At 45.3% G+C, this 15390-nt stretch overlaps 1 protein-coding gene across 1 annotated transcript in view; it reads right to left on the bottom strand.

The window, feature by feature from the left end:
• The window catches only part of Rab10 (RAB10, member RAS oncogene family), a 69455-nt gene extending 68513 nt beyond the window's left edge, over positions 1-942 (bottom strand). The window contains exon 1 of the mRNA XM_008834994.2: positions 272-942. Coding sequence (XP_008833216.1) covers positions 272-398 — 127 coding nt within the window. The 5' untranslated portion in view covers positions 399-942. The remainder of the gene's footprint in view (positions 1-271) is intronic.
• Between the last annotated feature and the right edge of the window lie 14448 nt (positions 943-15390).

Here is a 15390-nt window from a genome sequence, read left to right as displayed (position 1 = left end):
AGAGAGGGAGAGAGGGAGAGAGGGAGAGAGGGAGAGAGGGAGAGAGGGGGAGAGAGAGAGACTGAGACTTGAAAGCAAAAGACCGGATGGGATGCATGGGAAGACCCCGCCCCAGCAAGCTCTACACCGATTCAAACAGTAACTTAGGTCTGTCGTCTGGAATCGGAATCACTGAAACAAAGGCGTAAATTCTGGGAAGCAAGATGTCTGGAAAAACAAGAAAACGGCTTGCAACCCCAGAGCCCGCACACCATCCTCCCACAGGACTTACCTATGGTGGATATAAAGGTGGTATTGAAGGCATCATCCGAAAAACGAAAAAGGACGCAGGTCTTGCCCACTCCCGAGTCCCCGATGAGGAGCAGCTTGAAAAGCAGGTCGTACGTCTTCTTCGCCATTGGGAGGAGCGGCTCGGGCTCTAGCCGCCGGCGGCCCCAAGGGATCGGTGCTACTCACTACGGCCAACTCCTCACCCGGGCGTTCAGGGGCCGGAGCAGGGCAGCGAGTGCGGGGCAGAAAGCTCTGGAGACGCAGTGGGAGCCTCTCCGAACGGCCTCGTCGAGGAAGCCCCGACGGTGGCGGCGCCCGTGCCTCCAAGGGGCGGCGCCCGCAGCTCCGCAGCCTCTGCCAGCCGCTCCGCCCGGTTCCGGGGAGTCGGTCGGGACAAAATGGCCTCCCCTCCCCCCTCAACGCGGCTCGGCCGGGACGCTCCCACGGGCGAGCGAGCGAACGAGCTCTACCGTCGAGGGAGCGCGGTGGGCTTGAACACGGCCTCCGTCCGGAGCACAAACTCCGCGCTAGGACGTGGCCTTGGGCAGCGAACGAGGAATCGCGAGCCGAGGAACCCAGCTACATAGCCCCAGGAAGCCCAGCCGCCCGGCCAGAGCCACCTTTTTCCCCCGTGCCCTCTCACGCCGGCGTGCGCGCTGCCTGAGACGCACGCAAGGACGTACGCCCGCCCTTCTCTCGCGCCCTGGCCCCTGCGGTCCGCCTCTGCGCACGCGCGCAGGAGGGCGTGGTGGGCACGCGGGGGTGGGGCCAGAGAGGGAGAGGCCACGGGCGCGCTCCCTGAGGCCTCCTGATAGGATGCACTGCGTGACGAGCACGCCCCACGAGGGGCGTGGCCTAGGGGAGGCGCAGGCGAACTACGGCCGGCTGGCCCCAGCCTTTTGCTCCCCACCCCTGATATTCTCCCCGCCGCCCTGCTGACTGTGTTGGGATCCTCCGCAGAGGTTTTATCGCGGGGTTTGGGGCTGAGGGTGTTGGAACAGTGACGGGCGTGGGTGGCCATGTGTCCCTGTGTGGGTGTAGCGCCCTGAGCTAGTCGACAGCCTCTTTGCCAAAACCAGAAGCGTCCAAAACGGCCCTCTAGTGGGGCCGGTCGAGACCTCACGGTGTGCTTAAGGAGCCGGAGTTACAAAAAGAAAAGCTCGTTGCGCTCGGTGGGTCGGGATGATGTCATCGGCCTTCTCTAGCGGCTAGACTGAGGAACCCCGGCCTCTGGGAGAACATCCCAGTGAATGGAAGCTTCGCTGCTTCGGGTCTAAGCGGTGCTTGGAATTCCCGGGAGCCTGAGAGCCCTAGACCAAGGAGGCGGGGCCCTCTCTGCGGTCAAAGTCAAACCACCGGGTGGAAAATCGAAAGGTGGCAAGCTTGCCCAGCCCTGCCGGCCTCTTCGTTGCCTTTTACTTGCTTATAGGTTGGTTAGTTCGTTGCAGAATCTGGCCATGCAGCCCAGGCTGGCCTCCAATTCATGATCCTCCTGTCTCAGTCTCCAGTGTGCTGTTGTGGTGGGCCTTGCTCCACCACTCCGGTGCCATTCGCTTTACCCTCTCCTTCCTCTCTCCCCATCAGTCTTATTTACTTCCTTTCCTCTTCCTTTCTGTAGTTGAAATAGCCACACTTCTACCGTTCTCAGTATACTCCATCACTCCACACATGTAGGTTGTGATGACGAAGTAGTTGAACCTGGTGAACTGGTTCAACCTGAAAGTAGAAAACCTGGGACATCCGGAAATCAATAAAGTGATTTTAAAAAGAAGTAAAAGCTCGGTGGGTCGGGATGGTTGTAACACACACGTCACCATCCCTAGAATGTCTCTATATTTCATGTATAACCAAAATGAGCCTTTGAAACTGCTGTTGTGATGTTCAGTCTCATCCCTTAAAGACTTACGTTTGTCTTCTGGAAATACCCCTAAAGCTTTGGGACTGAAGGCTCTTTAATTCATCTTCCTCCAGTTGCTTCTCTGGTCTTATTACTTAAAGCCATCGCCTCTGAATCATTCTTCCTCCAGTGGATAATGTCTTAGGATAACGTAAGTCAACAATTCTAAAACAGGCTAACTATGTAAATTGTGAGCACTGGCTTCTCAGTCATAACTGAGCACCCTAGGCAAACTTCAGGTGATTGCCGATGTAGCTCAGGAGGAAGAGTGCCTACCTAGTATGCATGAAGTATTTAAGCCCCAGCACCACATAAAACAGGTGTGGTGGCATCTGCTTGTAATCTCAGCACTTGGAAGGTGCGGACAGGAGAATCAGAAATTTAAGGTCGTCTTTGTCTACTCAAAGTTGGAGACAGAAAAATGGATGAATGAATGAATGAATGACTCTTCTGTGTTCACTGGGTTATTCCCAAATGGCTGGATTAATTCAATGTAAAGCATTTCTAAAGCCCTAGTCTCTAAATTACTCAGGCTGTCCTCAAGATCCTCCTGTTCCAGATGCTCAAATAGTGTTGCTGGCATATGCTACCACTGGCTTAAATGTTAGGTTAAGGTTTTGTTGTTTTTAATGTAGAAAGCTTAATTTGATTAGTAATACTAATCAAAGAAAGAAAGATTTTAATGTAGAAAGCTTAATTTGATTAGTAATACTATCACATAAATTTGGGAAGTAATGAACTGCTAAAAATAAGAATAAAAAAACTCCATTCTATTCAGTTATTTGCAAGAGTGGAGCCATATTCTGAAATTTTGCCAATTATTTGATTATATTAACAATTTTAAATATTAAATCAGGATCATTGATCATTGAAGCTGTCTTATCTTTGAAATCATAATTGGTTGAGTGTGATAGGAATGCCTGTAATCCTAACACTTGAGAGGCTGAGGCAGAAGAATCATGTGTTCAAAGCTAGATTTGACCAAATATTAAGTTGGAGGCCATCCTCAGCTATGAAAGACCCTGTCTTACCCACCCCACCCCCCACAAAACTAAGAAGAAATTGACTCTGAACCTGTTGGAAATTGAACCCAGAACTCTGCCTGACTCTTTGCTGTTTTATCCAGGCTCCGCCCCTTGGTTTCTTTGTTCTTCAGAAGAGCAGTGTCCTCCTTTGCTGTGTCATCCCCTTACTGTAAAACCTGCTCCCTACAGTCTCAGGACTTTGCCTATTTACTACTGCCTATTTCCTGTGTTCACACCCAATCTCCTGCAGGGACTTCCTTGACCTGAGACAAAATTCCTAATTGCTTAGAAGTCACCGGTATTCTTATCACCATTACAGGCAAAACTCTGCTCTGTGTATGTTGACCTAGATCCCCTCCTATTGGAAAAGTACTGCCCAGGAATCCTCAAGAGTCATCCCACCGGTTAGGATATGTGCATTCATGTTTACTGCCAGGGAGGCATCAGTCCTAAAGTGCTGGTCTCCAAGTTGATAGTTGGCATTAAGGGACTCCAGGTCCAGTGTGGTACAAATGCTGCAACCCTAACAATTGAGAGACAGGAGGATCACATGTTTAAAGCCAGACTTGACCAAATTAATGAGTTTGAGGTCACCCTGGGCTATATAAGACCCTGTCTCACTGACCCCATGCCATCCCTAACAAAACTAAAAAAGGAAACCTTGTTTCCTTTCCCAGCTCCCACACCTCTAGAAAGCCAGAAGACTTTTCTTTCCCACAGTTACTATATATCTTTCTGATCTCAGTGTCAGCTTAATGTGGTTCTCTCCCTGTGAAATATATCTCAGGCCACTTGGTATCCCTTCAACCTTGAGTTTACATGGCCTTGCCAAAGAAACTCTTGCTGTATGTAGCTTATTTCTCCTCTGAACTCCCTAGTACTTTTTGTTGTTGTTTGTTTTCTAGACAGGGTCTCCCTGTAGCCCCAGTAGGTCTGGAACTCACTATGTAAACCAGGCTGGCCTCAATCTCACAGAAATCCATCTGCCTCTGCCTCCCAGGTGCTGGGACTAAAGGCATGCACCACCACACCTGGCTTCCCTTAAAGGAAAACTCAATTATGGTGTTACATACTACAATACCAGCTCTCAGGAGGTATAGGCAGGAGGATTTATAAGGCCAATCTGGTTTACATAGGCAAGATAGAGGCCAGCCAGGGCTACATAGCGAGACCCTGTCTGAAAAACAGAAGAAAATTATAACATGTTTATTGAAGGAAAAAACATATACAGTGAGAAATTTAATTTTTTTCTGGAAATAATGTTTTGGAGAAATTTTCAAAATTGAAAAAAATTAGAAGCAAATGGAAAAATAACACATTTGGAATAATATTTTTAAGTTTAGTACATACATAAAGAACTCAGTTAACTCGGTTGTGGAGTTTATTTGTTCTATAAACAAGAAGCACTGTTAAGGCTAATAGGGCAACTGTGCTACAGAGGAATACCTGGGAGTCAGACAATGTAGCTTCAAGAACTAGTCCTGCAGTGACTAGCTCTATGATAATGGAAGATTCATTCAACCTCACTCAGTCTATTTTCCTCTTGTGTCAAATGGTTGTTCTTCACAGAACTTTTTCAAAAATAAGAAGGGGCTAGAGAGATGGCTCAGCAGTTAAGAACACTGGCTGTTCTTGCAGAAGACCAGGGTTCAAATCCCAGCACCCACATGGCAGCTAACAACTGTCTGTGACTCCAGTTCCAGGGGATCCAACAGCCTCTTCTCTCCTCCTCGGGCATTGCACGACACAGGTGCCCTTACCTACATGCAGACAATACACACCTACACATAAAATGAAAAATAATACAAAAAATTAAGATAATGCATGTAAATATACTTAATACAGTGAGAATGGCACAAGTTCTTGCTTTTATATTAAGCAATGAATTACAAGGAAAAAGGGAGCAAAAAAAAAAAGTTACAAATTAGCTGGGCAGCACAGGCCTTTAATCCTAGCACTTGGGAGGCAGAAACAGTGGATCTCTGTGAGATCTAGGCCAGCCTGGTCTACATAGTACCAGGCCAGCTGTGGCTGACTACAAGGACCTTGTCTAAAAAAAAAAAAAGTTACAAATTAGAGCACAGATTATCAATCCAATAAGCCATCCCGAAGAAAAAATAGTGCCACAAGAATTTGAACTAAGAATAGAAATGGGGGCTGGAGAAATGGCTCAGTGTTTAAGAGCCCTTACTGATGTTTCAGAGAACTAGAGTTCAGTTCCCACCTACATCAAGTGGCTCACAATCACCTATAATTCCAGTTCCACTGTATCCAATATCCTCTGGCCTCTTCAGGAACTTTCACATATGTGGTACACATAAAACTCATATAGGCACACAAGTAGATAGATGATAGATAGGTAGATAGATGATAGATAGGCGGATGGATAGATAGATAGATAGATAGATAGATAGATAGATGATAGATAGATAGATAGATCTTTAGGGTTCAGTGTGGTGACTCATGCCTTTTATTCCAGCAGAGACAGGAGGATCTTTGTGAGTTCAAGGCCAGCCTGGTCTATATAACAAGTTCCAGGCCAGTCAAGACTACATAGTAAGACCCAATCTCAAAAACAAAAAAGGGAGATTGGTCTGGAGAGATGACTTGGAGGTTAAGAGCCCTTACTGTTCTTGCAGAAAACAAGGTTTAACTCCCAGCAACCACATGGTGGCTAACAACTGCCTGTAACTCCAGTTCCAGGGGATCCAACCCTCTTTACTGGCCTCTGAGGACTTCTGTTTGCCTATGGTACACAAAGTTATGCAGGCTCACACATATACACATAATTTTTTTTTTGGTCTTTTTGAGACAGGGTCTACCTGTAGCTCCAGCTGTCCTGGAACTCACTATGTAGACCAGGCTGGCCTTGAACTCACAGAGATCTGCCTGCCTCTGCCTCCTGAATCCTGGGATTAAAGGTGTGAGCTACCATGACTGGCTTCACATAATTTTTTAAAAAATGGTCAGGGGAGCTGGAGAGATGGCTCAGAAATTAAGAGCACTGACTGCTCTTACAGAGGACCTAGGTTCGATTCCCAGCACCCACATGGTTGCTAACAACCATTTTTAACTCTAGTTTCAGGGAATCTGATGCCTTCTTCTGACATCCAGGGGCATTACATGACACAGGTGCACCTGCCTCCATGCAAACAATACACTCATACACATAAAAATAAATAGAATATGTTTAAAAATAAATAATAAATAAAAATATTTTAAAATATATCATTTATTATACTCTAGAATTTAATTTGTGTATATGCCACAGCATGCATGCGGAAGTCAGAGGACAACTTTGTACAGACAGTTCTCTCCTATCACCTTTATGTGAATTCCAAGGATTGAACTCAGATTGTTAGGCTGACACAGTACTTTATTCACTGAGCCATCTCACTGGAGCTTTTAAAAATATATATTAAATTATATAATTTATTTGTGTATGTGTGTGGGTGCCAGTGTGGAATTAAAAGGGCAACTTGTGGGAATTGGTTCTCTCCTTCTGTCATGTGGGACCCAGAGATAGAACAGCAAGCATTTTTACCTACTGAGTCACCTTGCTGGTCTTCATGGCCTGTTTCTGTTCGTTAATTCCTGAACATATTTCTCCAGCTCTTTTGGTAATTCTGGGAGCACCCCAGTAGTCTTTCAATAAATGTATATTCTTCCAAATGCCAAAGTCCTTTTCCTGCTATAGTAAAGACTCCTGACACACTTGTTTCTGTTAGAACTTTTTTGTGGTCTCTTTCCCACTTTCTGTTTCCCATTATCTGCTGACCTTGCCACTTGGACCTGCTCCCTCTGCTCAAACTTGGCTCCTAGCTACCAGGCTCACCCAAAAGACTGCTTGCTGCAGCTTTCATCCTCCTTCCTGAGGTACCCTCCTTTCCTCTGACCCCCACCTGGGCTCAGGCATCCTGTGCTCCCAGCCCATCCTGACATCTCAGCACTGAACCTAGTGCTGACAAGGGAGACTCTCCTCAGGGTCACTAAGCCAAAGACCACAGACAGAGAAGCAGGAGGAAAGTAAGAATCTCCTTATTTTTATAGTTGAATAACATGCATTTTCATTTACTGAGTTCCTGCTTTGTGCTGACATTTTATAGACATGACTCACAATAATACTTTGGGGTGGAGACTATTACAATCTCCATTTTTTTTAGATGAGGAAACAAGGGTTTAAAGAAGTTAAGAAGAGCAAAAGGAGATGATGCCTGGGATCTCTTTCAAAATAATTGGTTGGGCTGGCAAGATGGCTCAACAAGTAAAAAAGCTTGCTATGCAAGCCTGACAATCTTAGTCCCAGAACGCATGGTAGAAGGAGAGAATCAACTCCCAAAAGTTGTCCTCTGTTCTGACTTCCATGGGCATTGCACTCACATGGTGTACTTACATACATGCAGGCAAAACAGTCATACACATAAAATAAAATGATAAAAAGTTGTCCTCTGACCTCCATACATGTAGTATCTCACACCTGAGGGGTGCCTTACACCTGCCAGGATTCTCACACACATATATACACACAATAACAATAATTTAAAATCTTAAAGAATAATAATTGGAGCCAGGCATGGTGGCATATGCCTTTAATCCCAGCACTTGGGAGGCAGAGGCAGGTGGATCTCTGTGAGTTCGAGGCCAGCCTGGCCTATACATAGTGAGTTCCAGGTCAGCTGGGGCTACAGGGAGACCCTGTCTCAAAAAGACCAAAAAAAAAAAAAAAAAAAAAAAAAAAAAAAAAAGAATAATAATTGGGTAGAAGAAGGAAAACTAGAGTATAAATGAAGCAAGATTAGCCATGACCTGATATTTTTCTAGACACATAATGGGTATATGGAAAGTTGTTATGCTGTATGGTCAATTTGTAATACTTTTCTGTAATTACAAATATTTCCAGGGCTAGGGATGTCTCAGTGGTAGAGTGCTTGCCTAACATGCCTGAGACCATGGATTCAATGCCCAGGGTCATGAAAATAAGTAGGTAAAATAAGTAAATATTCAACTCTATAAAGCTAAATAAATAATAAGTAATAATATTATGGTTTGATCTCAGGCCCCCTTCATAGCCTGCTCTCTCAACTTCTACATGGGAATCCTGGTAAGGTCCCTATAAGATCTAAATAGAAACACTAAGTAATTTTCAAAAAATTCAAAGGGGAATCTGAAACCTCTTGACTAATTTCTGTACTTGTTTTCCAGATTCCTTGTGAGAAGAATCAACACGAGAGCCAGGTAGAGGGTGGAGAAATGGCTCAGTGGTTAAGAGTGCTGCTCTTGCAGAGGACCCGAGTTGAGTTCCCAGTACCCACATCAAATGGCTCACAATGGCCCGTAACTCTAGCCCTAGGGGATCTGACACTCTCTCCTGGATCCCAAGGGGACCTGAATCCACATGTGCACAGGAGCAAATCTAACTAAAAAATAAATAATCTTTTTTTTTTTTTTGTCTTTTTTGAGACAGGGTCTCCCTGTAGTCCCAGCTGTCCTGGAACTCACTATGGAGACCAGGCTGGCTTCGAACTCACAAAGATTCACCTGCCTCTGCCTCCCAAGTGCTGGGATTAAAGGCGTGCATCACCACTCCCGGCAAATAATCATTGTTTTAAAAAGATATTCAGGTAGTAATAGCTCTCACCAGAGCTGTGATAAAGGACAGACTCCCATTTTCTCTGCCTGCTTTGGAGACGGTGCAGACACAGCCTATGAGAGAGAACTTGGCAGCCAAAGTTTTCTAAAAACACCCAGGCAACAGCTGTCCTTGTGTTGTCACCTGACCTGCCAAGCCCTGAGTCAGCACCACACTCCTTCCCTGCCTTCCCTGAGAGCCAGATCTGACTTGCCCTTTCCTGGTTGGGCCGAACAAGTTGGGCCAGGCTGGCCCTGCCCTGACCCAGCATCCTTGGTGGGCAGTACCTGCTGTCTGATTCAACCTGGGGTTCCCCACCTTGTGCTCTTGTCATTCTGAGCAGCAATCCAATGCCTCGGATTTTAGCTCTAGAGGGGCTAAAAGATCACCCACCAAGTCCTTGGAGACACAGACAGACAGGACTCTGAAAACAGGTGGAAAGGACAAGCCAGGCACCAGCATCTCCTGCCATCTACCAAAACCTTCCTTTTTTGGATGTCTCTGGAATTTGTTTTAGGAGAAAAGCAGAAATAAATGTAAATGCATCCCCTCAGGTTGGGGAGATGGCTCCATCGTGCAAGGCAAACAGCAGGATCTAAATTCCATTTCCAGAACCCTACAAAAAAGCCTTGTAATCCCAGCATTGGGGAGGCAGAGATAGGTGGATCCCTGAGACTTGCTGGCCCATCAGCCTAGCCAGTGAGAGGCCCTTTCAGATTGACCTCTGGCTATAGCCAGGTGTGTGTAGGTATATGATTTCACCCCAGATTCAATCCTAGAATAAACCAGGGCTGGGGGCAATACAGGGGCCAATTTTTTAAATATAATCTTTTGTTTTTGTTTCTTGTGTTCTGAGACAGGATCTCCCTGTAGCCCCAGCTGGCCTGGAACTCACTATGTAGACCAGGCTGGGCCTTGATCTCTCAGTAATCTGCCAGCTTCTGCCTCCCAAGCACTGGAACTAAAGGCATGTGTGACTGTGCCCAACTTTTATAATCTTTAAAAAAATATTTCATTTATTTGTGCATGCATGCATGCATACATGTATATGCACATGTGTCATGGTGTACACCTGGACATCAGATAACAGCTTGTGGAGGTAAGTTCTCTCCTCCCACCATGTGGGTCCTGGGATCGAACTCCAGTTGTCAATGAGCTTGGCAATAAGCACTTTAACCTGCTGAGGCTTCTCATTGGCCCAACGATCCAAATTCTTGCTCTGCTTCTGTTCAGAGCCTCCCATGAGTCTTCTCCTTGTTCTCTTTCTTGGTTTTGATAAGAAGGTGACTGGGCTTTCTCATTCCCTGCTCCCCTCAAGGCCAGACTGAACAATTTGTTTGTGCCCCAGCCTCCATATATTCAAATTCCAAAGTATTTGTGACTAAGGAAATTTACTAAAAGCTTCATGGGAAGATGGAAAAGAGGGTTACATCATATACCACGAAGCAAAACTTAATTAGATCCCTCCATTTAACAAGTTAGACCTGTTCTCCCTCCAAAAGTCTTATCCTTGCTACTGTACTGTTAAGTCTCCTCTCTTTACCTCTTCCCCTTCTCAAGGGGGAAAGCAAACAAAAAACTAGTGTTATTGATCAATGGGGAAAAAGGTTTTTTTTAATAATTGACTCAAATAGATATCCACATACAACAAAATGAAGGTGGGCCCTCCCTACTTCTGAAATTTCCTTTTATGTCAAACTATTCAGGTATGATCCCAAGTTTATATATTATATTCAACAAACAAAAGCCTAGTGGGTAACTAAAAACAATCATCTGTTTTTCCTCAGATGTGTTACTTGGAAAAGAAAAGAGGTATCTCTCCTTATCCCATGGTGATAGAACCATATCAATAATAAATATGTCTTGGGCTGGGGATGAGGCTCAGTTGATAGAGATCTTGTCTAGCATGCATGAAGCCCTGCATCTGATCCCTAGCACCACATAAACTAGGTATGGTGACATATGCTTGTAATACCAGCACTCAAGAAGTGAAGACAGGAGAATTAAAAGTTCAAGGTCATTTTCAGGTACAGCCTGGACTACTTGAGACCATGTCTCAAAAAATAAATATTTCTGCTAGCATGGTGACTGGGGCTATAATCCCAGCTAGTTAGGAGGCTGAGGCAGCAGGATTGTAAATTCAAGCCCAGGCTAAGTTACAGAATGAATTCAGGGCCAGCCTAGCAACTTAATAAGTCTCCCTTCTCCCTCCCTCCCTCCATCCCTCCCCCTTCCTTTTTTTTTGGACAGGGTCTCATGTAGCCCAGGCTGACTTCAAGCTTGCTTTGTAGCCAAGACTGGCTGTGAACTCTTAATCCTCCTGCCTTCCCATCCCAAGTAGTAGGATTACAGGCATGCATCATCACACTAACCTGGTCTCAAAAAGGTTTTTTTTTTTTTTTTTAAGTTTGGAAAAAAGAGGGGGGGGGGGCTAGAGAGATAGTTCAACAGATAAGAGCACTGGCTGCTCTTGCAGAGGACCTGGATTAGAATCTCAGCAACAACATGGCAGCTAACGGCTGTCCATAATTCCAGTTTCAAGGAATCTGACACCCTCTTTTGGCCTCTGAAGGCACTGCATGACATGGGTGCATTTACATACATGTAGGCAATACATTCACACATAAAACTAATAAATAAAACTAATAAATAAAAAAAATTTTTGGTCTTTTTGAGACAGCGTCTTCATGTAGCCCCAGCTTACCTGGAACTCACTATATAGACCAGGCTGGCCTTGAAGTCACAGAGATCTGCCTGCCTCTGCCTCTGAGTGCTGGGATTAAAGCCATGCACCACCACACCTGGCTCTCTTTTTCTTTTAAAAAAATATTGTATTTATGGGAGTGGTGGCACACGCCTGTAGTCCTAGCACTTGGGGAGGCAGAGGCAGGCAGATCTCTGTGAGTTCAAGGCCAACCTGGTCTACATAGTTCCAGGTCAGCTGGGGCTGTAGGGAGACCTGTCTCAAAAAGACCAAAAAAAATGTATTTATTAGTTCTGCTGGGTATGGTAGTGCCAGCCTGGTCTACATAGCAAGTTCCAGGCCAGCTGTGGCTACAGGGAGACCTTGTCTCAAAAAAAGACCAAAAAGAAAAAAAGGAGGGGGGCGTTGGAGAGACTGCTCAGCAGTTAAGAGCACTAACTGCTCTTACAGAGGACCTTGGTTCAATTCCCAGCACACATATGCCAGCCAACAACCGTCCATAATTCTAGTTCCAGGGAATCTGACACCTTCTTCTGACCTCCATGAGCATTGCACAACATGGGTGCACTTACACATATGCAGGCAATGCATTCATACACATAAAATAAAAATAATAAATAAAATTTTTTAAAAAAAGAAAAAAGGGCTGGAAATATAGTTCAGTGCTTGCTTAGCACTGGAAAGTCCTAGTTTCAACCCCCACCACTGCAAAGTAATATTGATGAATGTTAATGAATGAATGAATGCTAAAGAATGAATGCTTATGAAGACCAAGACACCAGGCTAAGTGTCTGACAAAATGAATTCATACAATGTATTATAAAACTTTTTGTTTGGTGTTTGTTTTTGTTTTTGATGCTGTGGGTTGAACTCAGACCTTTAAGCACACTAAGAACTCCTTCTGCATTGAGTCACAGTCAGTCCTAACCATAATTTCCAAGCCACTCCTTTTGTTGTTTTGGTTTTATTTTATTTTGTTTTTTGAGACAAGATCTCACTGTGTAGCCCTGACTGACCTGGAACATGCTATGTAGACCATGCTGGCCTTGAACTTGGGTGATCTTCCTGCTTCTGCCTCCTAGTACTGCCTCCTGTACCATCATGCCTCCAGGTCTGAACCATTGATATTCATCTTCAGATTTCTCTCTTTGTCTCTCTGTCTCTGTGCCTCTCTGTCTGTCTCTCTATCTGTTTCTGTCTCTGTTTCTCTCTCTCTGTCTCTCTTTCTCTGTCTCTCTCTTTTTTTTTTGAAACATTATCTTCCCACAGCCCCAGCTGGCCTGGAACTCCCTATGTAGACCAGGCTGGCCTCCATCTAGTAGTGGTCTGCTTGCCTCTGCCTCCCGGGTGCTGGGATTAAAGGCATGCACTACTGAGCCTTTAATCATAGCACTCAGGAGACAGAGACAGGTGGATATCTATGAGTTAGAGGCCAGTCTGGTCAAGTTCCAAGTCAGCTGGGTCTACAGGAAGAAGTGTCTCAAAAATATAAAAGGCATGCACTACCATTGCCACCCCTCCTTTTCTTTCTTCTTTCATTTTTTTCTTTCTCTTTCATGTTCTAAAGATAGAGAAATCTTCAATTTCCAGTGACTGAGAGACTTTGTAACTCAGATAGTAGAAGGTCTTAATGGTCTAGGATGGTCTATCTTTAGAAGAATATGTGAAATTGTGACCGAAGTCCCATTGAGAAGCCCCAGTGGAAAACTGTAACTAATGAGGGACACTGTTGTAATCCTGGACTCTGTAACGTGAAGCAGGCAAGACTGAAGTGCTGTGACCGATAAGGAACACAGGGAAAGGAGAGAAGAAGACAGATCATAGTGTTTCTCCCACAGCAACTAGGCAAGGCAGGATCCTGTTTAGCAAGGGATAATTGTCCTTGTGCAGGAAAGAATGACTCATCCAGGTGCCATAGCTCAGTGCCAGTCTCTTAAGATCTTCCAAGTCCCTTAGCCCGTATTTAAGTGGCTCTTGGATCCACATTAAGCTTTTTTTAAAAAAAATATTTTATTATTTTTATTTTATGTGCATGCGTGTATTGCCTGTATGTAGGTAAGTACACCTGTGCCATGCAATACCGGAGGAGACAGAAGAGATTGTTGGATCCCCTGGAACTGGAATTACAGACAGTTATTAGCCGCTATGTAGGGGCTGGGATTCGAACCAAGGGCTTACGCAAGAACAGTCAGTGTTCTTAACCACTGAGCCATATCTCCAGCCCCAATGTTAAGCTTTTTTTTAACTTTTAATTTTTTTTATTTATGTGTATGCATGTATTGCCTGTATGTAGGTAAGCGCACCTGTGTCGTGCAATGCCCACAGAAGACAGAAGAGGCTGTTGGATCCCCTGGAACTGGAGTTACTAACAGTTGTTAGCTACCATGTGGGTGCTGGGATTTGAACCTGGGTCTTCTGCAGAACAGTGTTCTTAACCACTGAGCTATCTCTCCAGCCACCCCCCCATATTAAGCTTTTAAAGGACAACTTCACAGGTAAAGAGTGTGTGGACCAGCATTTCTCCATGTTCATTGCCAGTTACAGTTTCCAGAATAAATGGATAATGCTGCATCTGCTATCTCTCTGTGGGTTCCATTTAAAGTGAGTTTATGAAAACAGTTGTTGAGGACTGTCTACATGCCAGGCACTGGTCAGACAGGATCCCTGTCCTCACAGAGTGTGTACAATGGTGGGGAGGTGACACATAACAAAAAAGTGAACAAATTAATAGGTCACTTCAAACTTGATAGTTCCAACCTGGTGTTGCCGAATTCCTGAACACAGGCTCTGATGGACACCTAATTGGGAGACCTTCCCATGTCAACCTCACCAGGAAGATTTAAGAAGTTGTAGCATGGAACTACATGCATGAGGACCTGAGTTCAAATCTCCACACCTATATAAAAAAATTCAGGCATGGCCACTTGGGCCTATAACTCCGGTCTTGTGGGTAGAGAAAGCAGGAGACTCTAGAGCTTATACCGGCCCCCAGTCTAGCTTGAGATTCATGAGAGACTCTATCTCAAGGGAATAAGATAGAGAATGATAGAGCAGGACATCCAAAATCCTCCCGTGGCCACTGTATTTGCATATTTAAATGCACATGCCCGTGTGCATACATCACACATGTAAAAAAGATTAAAAAATTAAAATAAAAAACGGCCAGTATGGTAAAACACACCTTTAATCTTAGCACTCAGAAGGCAGAGGCAGAAGGATCTTTGTAAGTTTGAGGCCAGTCTGTTTTACATAGAGAATTTCAGGTCACCCAGGGCTACATAGTAAGACCCTGTCTAAAAAATGAAAAGAAGCTGGGTGGGGTGGCACACGCCCTTAATTCCAGCACTTGGGAGGCAGAGGCAGACAGAAACTTCCTGTGAGTTTGAGGCCAGCCTGGTCTACATAGGTAGTTCCAGGACAGCTGGAGCTACAGGGAGACTGTCTCAAAAAAAAAAAAAGATTAAAAAAAAATTTTTTTAAGGCAGAAAAGAGCTCTAGGCCCAGAACCACCACTGCTTCCTGATCCCTTGCATCCAGAGGAACCCAGTTCCTTCTCGTGGTCCCCAGGAGCCCTCTGGGCCTGGTCCCGCCCTCACCTCCCTCTGCTTCCCTGGGCCAGCACAACCCACCAGCCTCTCTCCTGGGTAAATCCATTGGCCCCTCCTCACCTTGACTACCCCAGCCTCATTCACCCTCCCATCTCCCCCACCCATCTCTCCTCCAAGCCTGGGTACTGTCACATTCCTTTTCTTGGCACCCCAGACACTGGGGAAACCACCATTGCTTCATGATCATTTGCATCCAGACCAACCCAGTTCCTTCTCCTGGTCCCCAGGAGCCCTCTGGGCCTGGGCCTGTCCTCACC

Source organism: Nannospalax galili, unplaced genomic scaffold, assembly GCF_000622305.1.
Source record: "Nannospalax galili isolate Female #2095 unplaced genomic scaffold, S.galili_v1.0 scaffold517, whole genome shotgun sequence".
In the NCBI taxonomy this organism is placed as follows: domain Eukaryota; kingdom Metazoa; phylum Chordata; class Mammalia; order Rodentia; family Spalacidae; genus Nannospalax; species Nannospalax galili.
This window is presented reverse-complemented; position numbering and strand designations above follow the sequence as displayed.